The 7,532-nt window shown below is 50.2% G+C and overlaps 1 protein-coding gene across 1 annotated transcript in view; it reads right to left on the bottom strand.

Moving 5' to 3' along the window:
- Positions 1 to 6,761, bottom strand: part of Plcg2 (phospholipase C gamma 2) — a 131,530-nt gene extending 124,769 nt beyond the window's left edge. Inside the window, exons 1-2 of the mRNA XM_021220278.1 lie at positions 6,602 to 6,761; positions 405 to 644 (exon numbers count right to left, since the gene is read on the bottom strand). Coding sequence (XP_021075937.1) covers positions 405 to 597 — 193 coding nt within the window. The 5' untranslated portion in view covers positions 598 to 644; positions 6,602 to 6,761. The remainder of the gene's footprint in view (positions 1 to 404; positions 645 to 6,601) is intronic.
- Positions 6,762 to 7,532: the final 771 nt, after the last annotated feature.

Below are 7,532 nucleotides of genomic sequence, written 5' to 3'. Positions count from 1 at the left end.
GTTGCTGTCCTTTCACAAGAACTTCCCTGGATCAACTTCCCCCACCTGATCGCAACCTCACCCCGCCCCCACCCACACAAAGTGGAACCAAATGGGGCTGGAGAACTGGCTCAGCGGTTAAGAGCACACTGACTGCTCTTCCAGAGGTTCTGAGTTCAATTCCCAGCAACCACACGGTGGCTCACACCCATCTGTAATGGGATCTGATGCTCTCTTCTGGTGTGTGTCTGAAGACAGCTACAGTGTCCTCATAGACATAAAATAAAACTTTAAAAGAAGAACGCACCAAATCAACATTCATCCTGACAGATGTGACAGGCTTAAATAAAGCAAGGTGGATGAGTAGATGCTGCTCTGGCGGGCAGGGCTTATGGACCTCGCTGCCCTGCCCAGCGAGTACTTACAGAAGCCTTCAATCTTGTCTGCGGTCTTGCTCCACGCCACCTGCCGAGTCTCCATGATCGTCTGTACTGTCCTCCGCTCTGGGGTGGATTTGCGGGCGTTGAACACGGTCATCACCGTCCCTAACTCCAGCGCTCTCTTGATCTGATTCTTCTCATATTCTGGAAGGGTGTCCACGTTGACCATGGTGGTCATTGTCAGCCGCTCCAGGGAGACTGGGAGAAGCCGGAGAAATGTGGAGGCTGCGGGGGGAGGGGGTGGGAGGGATAAAAGAGTGAACTGCCTTTAATTAACTGAGGTGGGTGAGTGAATGGAGTGTTAGTATCAGGAGCCAAGACCCTGTCTCACGCCAGAGTTATAGGTGAAGTTTCTAGTGCCGAGAGTCCTTGGCCACTTAGAGAGCACAGGCAGAAGGCGCAGGTTTAAATAAAGTCTGGGTGGAGATGGGGAGGGGGGTTATTCGCCCCCTTGACCCCACCGCTAGACAGACTTTGAATAACCAAATCTCCACCCTCTCTTCTTGTCCAAATTTGAATAACCAAAGCAGTTCTGACAGGCTCAGTAACCTCTCTCCAGCAGGGAATCTAACCTGCTAGTAGAACCTAACCATCCGTTTATAACAACAACAACAACAACAAAATGAGAACAACTGGTTCCTCTGTATAACAATGAGACCAAAAAGGTAGAAAATGTCCAGGCCTGGCAGCCCCCCCAACAAATCCCTCCTGCTAACCGTGGCTTCTCCACACCTCTGCTTTCATTCCATCCTTCCTCAAGGGATTCCTAAGCCCAGAGGGGAACCCGCAGCCTCCCGTGTACATAGAGCACCCCGGTGTCTTCGGAGCAGCGCCCTCCTGTGGGCAGTTAGTGCTTAAGTAAGTATCCCAGTCATTGTCCGGACTTTCTCATACGCCAAAAACAATCGATAAATTCAGAATCCAAGCATTCTTTCGCTCCCTGGCTTCTCCAAGGAACTCTCTACTGTGCCCAGCTTCTTGTCCCGAGCCCCTGAGATTCTCAGCCCAGTGGCTGGCAGCATTTTAGAACACAAACTCAATCTCATCACTGTCTCAGCTCAAAGCCCCTTGAGCCTGCTGGATGCGGCGCTAGGTGCACCTGTACCTAGACACCACGCCCTTTGGACCTCATTTCCAGCCATGCAAAGGAAGGTGATGTTGCCTACCTCGTGAAAACTTTGTAAGACCTAAGCAAGATAATCTACCACCCCAGGCCCCTAAAACAAGGGCACGAGTAAGCTGTGGTGATGCATGGAAGCGGGGGTGTAGAAATATCAACTCAGGGTCAACCTCAGCTACGTAGTAAGTTAGGGGCTACCCTGGGCTACACAAGACAGTATCTCAAAAAATTAGGAGAGAAAGAGTTGAGTGGAGAGATGGCTCAGCAGTTAAGAGCACTTGTTGCTCTTGCAGGGGGTCAGGATTCTGTCCCCACCCCCATGTCAGGCAGCTTAAGACCACCAAACTCCAGCTCTAGGGTGTTTGATATCCTCTGCTGACCTCCTCAGGTACCAGGCGCACACATGATACAATACATACATGCAGGAAAATATTCATATATATTTTTAAAAACAGGTTTTTTAAAAAAGTCAATTTGGGGACTGGAGAGGGTGGCTTAGCAGTTAAGAGCACTGGCTGCTCTTCTAGAGGTCCCCGGTTCAATTCCCAGCACCCACATGGCAGCTCACAACTGTGTTGTTTAACTCCAGTGCCAGGGGATCTGACAAACTCATACAGACATAGGCAAAAGCAAAACCACCAATGTACATAAATAAATAATATAATTATATTGCACAGTATTACATATAACAAAATGTAGTAAATACTAATAAGTAAATAAATAAGTTGTTTTTTTTTTTTTAAATCAACTAAGAGGGTGCTCAGTGGAACTGTGTGATGACCTCAGCTCCTCCTGCCAGGTCCCACGGTTGTCATCCATCAGGATTACAAAGTAGCACTAGAGAGCTATCCCACCCAGGCCAAAGAACACGAAGTGAGAGGCAGGCCTTCGACTAGGACTGTCAGGGATTCCAACCTGCTCAGTCTCTAGGCAATTTGCTCTGAACCTCAACCCTGTCACTTGCAAAATGAGGACAAAATACCCTGGGGTATGGATGGTATGATTTGGGGAACTAAACACTGACTGATGGATGCTAACCCAGGGCTTATCTGTCCATCAGCCAGGTGAGTGGAGCTCTGAGTATCAACTCTGCTGGGGCTGAGAACTAGGATGCAAATGTCAGCAAGCAGGGAGAGGCTCAGACCTTGCCCTTTGCTCCAAGGAGGGCAGAGAGGCACCTAGGTGGGACTGCTGGCCATGAGGAGATATTGTCACCACCTGTTCCCTGTCTATGGCTTGAGAAGCAGGTGTGAAACAGCAGTGCAGAGCCAGGTGTAATGCCACCCTCCCCACTCTCACCCTTGTCCCCTCCCCCTCCCTCCTGCCCTTCCCCCCACCTGAGGCCTAAAGGGCTCAGAGAAATCAGCTGAGGAAAGAAGGCTCCTGAGTTCCATCCTGTAAAAAGATGAGGCGGCTGGGGCGTGGCTCGGTGGATAGAGTGCTTCCCTAGCATTGTTTGATTCTCAGTGCCACATAGAGAGTGTTTGGCGGCCATAGTCCGTAAGCCCAACACAAGAGAGAAGGGGGGAAGAGAATCAGAAGTCCAAGGTCATCCACAGTTTAAGGCCAACTTGAGTCATACTAGACCCTGCGAAATGAGATAAAAACACACAACAGGGCCCCCAGCTATAATCCTAGTACGTGGGGAGGTCAAGGCAGGAGGGTTGCTAAGAATTCAAGGCCAGCCTGTGCTACGGAGTGAAAAGCTGGTAAAGGAACAGTCGTCTAGCCTGGGGAACAGGCTTCAACACAAGCCAGGATGTGACCTCACAAGATACATATACACTCTTAGCTCTCCTGTCCACTCGGGAGCTACTCAGACCACACAAGCTCCTTATATTGACACTATCAGTTAAGCAGGCTAGCCACTGGAGATGAGAGAGGGGAATTTCCAGGCTATTTCATTATTGGGGGGACAGAAGCAAAGGCCCCCTGGAAAGTAGCTGTTAATATAAAACTCCCTAGACATGACACCGGTTTACCCTCGGGTACCTTATAGACCAATACATGCCTGGGAATACAGCTCAGGAATAGAGCATTTGCCCAGCAAAAGCCAAGTCCTGAGTTCATTCCTAGCACCAGAGGGAAGAGGGAGAAAAGCAGACAGTTTTGTTTTGTTTTGTTTTGTTTTTGTTTTGTTTGAGACAGGGTTTCTCTGTATAGCCCTGGCTGTCCTGGAACTCACTTTGTAGATCAGGCTGGTCTCGAACTCAGAAATCCACCTGCCTCTGCCTCCCGAGTGCTGGGATTAAAGGCGTGCGCCACTACGCCCGGCTAAACCGACAGTTTTAAAAATCAAAATCCATCCAGAGAGGAGGAAATTACATGACCAAGATCACACATACAGGCGGACAGTCGTATGAGTCTGATCCTCTCCGGGCTGGCTTTTTGTAACTCAGAATGTTGGCAGTATTTGGCCACATGCCAACAAAACTGGCCGACTCTTTGAAGAGTAGGTAGGGGGACTGGCTTGTCCAAGGTCACACAGCTTACAAAGTAGAAGACCCAGGTCCCCATTGCACAGTTCTGCACTATACAGAATGCTCCATCCAAGCATCCTCACTGTTTCTCCCTGCCAGGTGCCCAGGAAAGGTTTCCCCCAGCAAGATCCCAAGCCCTGAAGGAACACCACATTGCAAACAGATTCTGGACAGGGCACCAGGCAGTAGCCAGCTCAGGCAGAGTTCCAAGCTCCGACGCCCAAGGCCAAAAGGTCTCCAGCTGACTGTATTCCCAGAGCAGGGCCCTAGCCATCAAGGTAACTCCCTCTTTGCTTCTGTTTTGTTCTTTCCAAAATTAATGAATTAGCCTGGAACCCCCTTCCCCCCTACCCTTTCTATGGGTATCCTGATCAACTCACATAGTCAGTACAAACATGGCTGGAGGTGAGGGCGAGAAGAAACTTCTTTTTTTTTTTTTTCTTTTTCTTTTTCTTTTTCTTTTTTTCACATTTCTATGTCCTTCACACTTTGAAACCAACTTCTCACACACAAGAACCCCAAAACAGGAAACAGGGACTACCCGTCTCTTGAACACTCTCTGCCCATGTGGGTCAGTGCTGGATTTCAGCCAAAAACCCTAGGAAGAATTCTACTAGACTTTGAACCAGCTGAACCCTTGAATGTTGCCTGCCCTTCCCACTGCACCAGGGATATTGGGGTTCATTTGACAGTCATCCTAAAAACACGGGAAGGTCCAGTCCAAGAACCAACAATGTCCACCTGTACACGTGGAAGTGAAAACAGGGTTGACTTTTTTTTTTTTTTTTTTAAGGGCACTGGTAAGCATCTCTGAAGTATAAAGTTGATCCAGCAAGCACTCATGTGCAAATCGAGACATCCGGGAAGATGCTCACAGGACCATAAAACCAGAAACACTTGGGCTCCTCATCTCTGGGAACTGGGGGTGGGGTAGGGGGTGAGGGGAGAGCATCCCCTACAGGCCAAGAGTATTGGCACATACCGATCATCCCAGCACTTGGGAGGTGGACGCAAGAAGATCAGAAGTTCAAGGCTAACCTGAACTATATAGTGAGACTGTCTCAAAAATAATAAAAAAAAAATTAAAATGTACAGAAACTACGGAAAAGAGTGGATTTATAAATTATCATAAGCCAATTTTGATCTTGGGAAATTCGTGAGCTATTTTGATTTTTAAAAAATTAATAAATTAATGAGTTATAATATAAATGTTATTAGTGCAATATATAAAAAAGATTATAAGTATCGAAAACATTGCTCGTAAATCCAGAGGGGTCACTGAGAGAGGATGGGACAAGACATATGGATGGGTCCACTCTGTTAGTTGGAACAGAAAAGCCCTTTTGCAGGGACAGGGCAGGGAAAGGCTTGCCTATTTTCTTTCTTTTTTTTTTTTTTTTTTTTTTTTTTTTTTTTTTTTTTGCCTATTTTCGAAATTAATTATTTGCAGAAGTTTTCTCGCCAGTAACTTCCCACCAAATTTGCCCAGGAGGTGCAAAGGGGTCCCTGCTGGGGCTCCTCCAGAGGACCCACACACCTTGCCTGGGAGGCCAAGCACGGAGTAATTTTAAGCATCAATAAAAATCCACAACCAAAATCCCCTGGGGCTGCTACACTGCTGCCCACAACCGTGCTAAATGGGTAACAGTCTAGGGCTGGTCCCAACGCCAACATTCTGTGAGTGTCCCGCAGAAGCAAAGAGCAGGATGACTTGTGCCCACCAGGAAGGGCCTTTGCCACCAGGGTCAGGGACTGTAAGGAGTCTCTTTCATGCCCCGGAAAACAGGCTCTGGGCTAGTACGGGACCCAAGAAAGAAACCTGGACTCGGGGGTGGGGGTGGGGTAGGGGGAGCTCCTCTCTGTGTGCTGTGTCACACAAATGGAACTGAAATTCAAATTTAGGTCTCAGAGAGAAAGCCACCTGTTTCCAGGGCGTGTCGCCCCCTCGCCCTGCCAGCCTCTCTCTCACCAGTTCAAGATCAGGGTACGGAAAGAGCCTGCTCCTGACTTTCCAGGTATCAACCTCCTAGGTCCGCATACAACCCACCTTCCCTTTGAATTCTGGCTCCCCGCGAGGCAAATGACCCCTTTGAGATCCCCAAACTGAACTGAATTGCGGGAGGGGCGGGTCCCAGAATCGCGTGTGGAGAAAGAGCTGCTAAGCCCCACCCCAGAGCCACCTGTGTACTACTGGGAAGTACTGTCCCAAGTTCAAAATCAAGTCCCCGCAAGCAGGGACGCGCCTCCCGCGTAGGACTCTCGGTGGCGAGAGTGGAAGGCGGACGCTTCGGCCACCCCAGCACTGGGAGCTGCGTCTCTCATTCAAACCCTAGTTGGCCACTGATCACCCTGGAGAGGTGGCGCCAGCCCCGGGAGAGGAAGTGGCCGGCGGCTGGGCCGGGCCCGGCTGTCCCTAAGCAGGGTTCCCCAGGGCACACCCGGCCACCTGCCCGGATCGCGCACCCCAGCCCTGCCCGCCCCCTCTTGTGATCCGGCGCAGTCCCTACCCAACGCGGTGCCAGCTCTAGGGTCCCCGCACACGCGCAAGTCCCCGGGGAGCTCCATCCATCCGGACCACTCACCTGGCGGTACCCCCGGAGCGCAGCCACCCGCACAATCCCTGGGCCTGCCTGCCAGCCAAGGGTTGGGGGGGACTCAGGGGTCCCTCGTGCAGCAGCCGCCTGGGGCTGGGGCAGTCCGGTAGCGCAGGTCTTGCTCAGCCGCTCTCCTTACTTCTGCTTTGGAGGCGGTCGCGCCACGTGACTCCTCGGGGCCGCCCCCCTCAACGCGCCGCCCTGTCCCAAGGCGGGTCCCGACCCGCCAGAGCATCCCAAAAGAGTCATGCCTTGCCCGACCAGGGGGAAACTGAGGCAGCCCAGGCAACCTGCCTGGCCGCGATCGCTTAGCGAACAGATAGCTTAGTGAACAGAAATTTCCCAAGAATATCAGAGTTTATGGGGCGCCTACGGCATAGAGATACCATGCATGTATTGACCATTTTCACCCACTCGGGGTTGACAGAGCTGAATTTAGTAGTACATTGTTTCCTACCCTAAATGCCGCAGCCTCAGTTTCCCTCTCCGCAAAACAGTGCCAGGCTCAAAAGTAGAGAACTAGTGTCTTGGTTTTTAAATTAGAAGACTGTGTCCTTTAAAACTAGTTGCTTTTTTTCTGGGAAAAACATGTATTTTTCACTTGATGGTTTCTTCTGGGCGCCTTTAATCCCAGCACACAGGAGGCAGAGACAGGTGAATCACTGAGTTTGGGGCTAACCTGGTCCACAGAAGGACTTCCAAGGCAGCCAGAGCCACACAGAGAAATCCTGTTTTGAAGGATAAATCAATAAATAAATAAGCAAGCAAGCAAACAAACAAACAAACAAAAAAAGACTTGGTTTTATGTAGCTCAGGCTACCTCAAACTTCTAGCAGGGACAACCTTCTGATCCTCCTGCCTCTAACTCCCCAGGGCTGGGATTACAGGTTTTTGTCACTGCTCCCTGTTTACACTGTGC

Source organism: Mus pahari, chromosome 20 (assembly GCF_900095145.1).
Source record: "Mus pahari chromosome 20, PAHARI_EIJ_v1.1, whole genome shotgun sequence".
NCBI classification, from domain to species: domain Eukaryota; kingdom Metazoa; phylum Chordata; class Mammalia; order Rodentia; family Muridae; genus Mus; species Mus pahari.
This window is presented reverse-complemented; position numbering and strand designations above follow the sequence as displayed.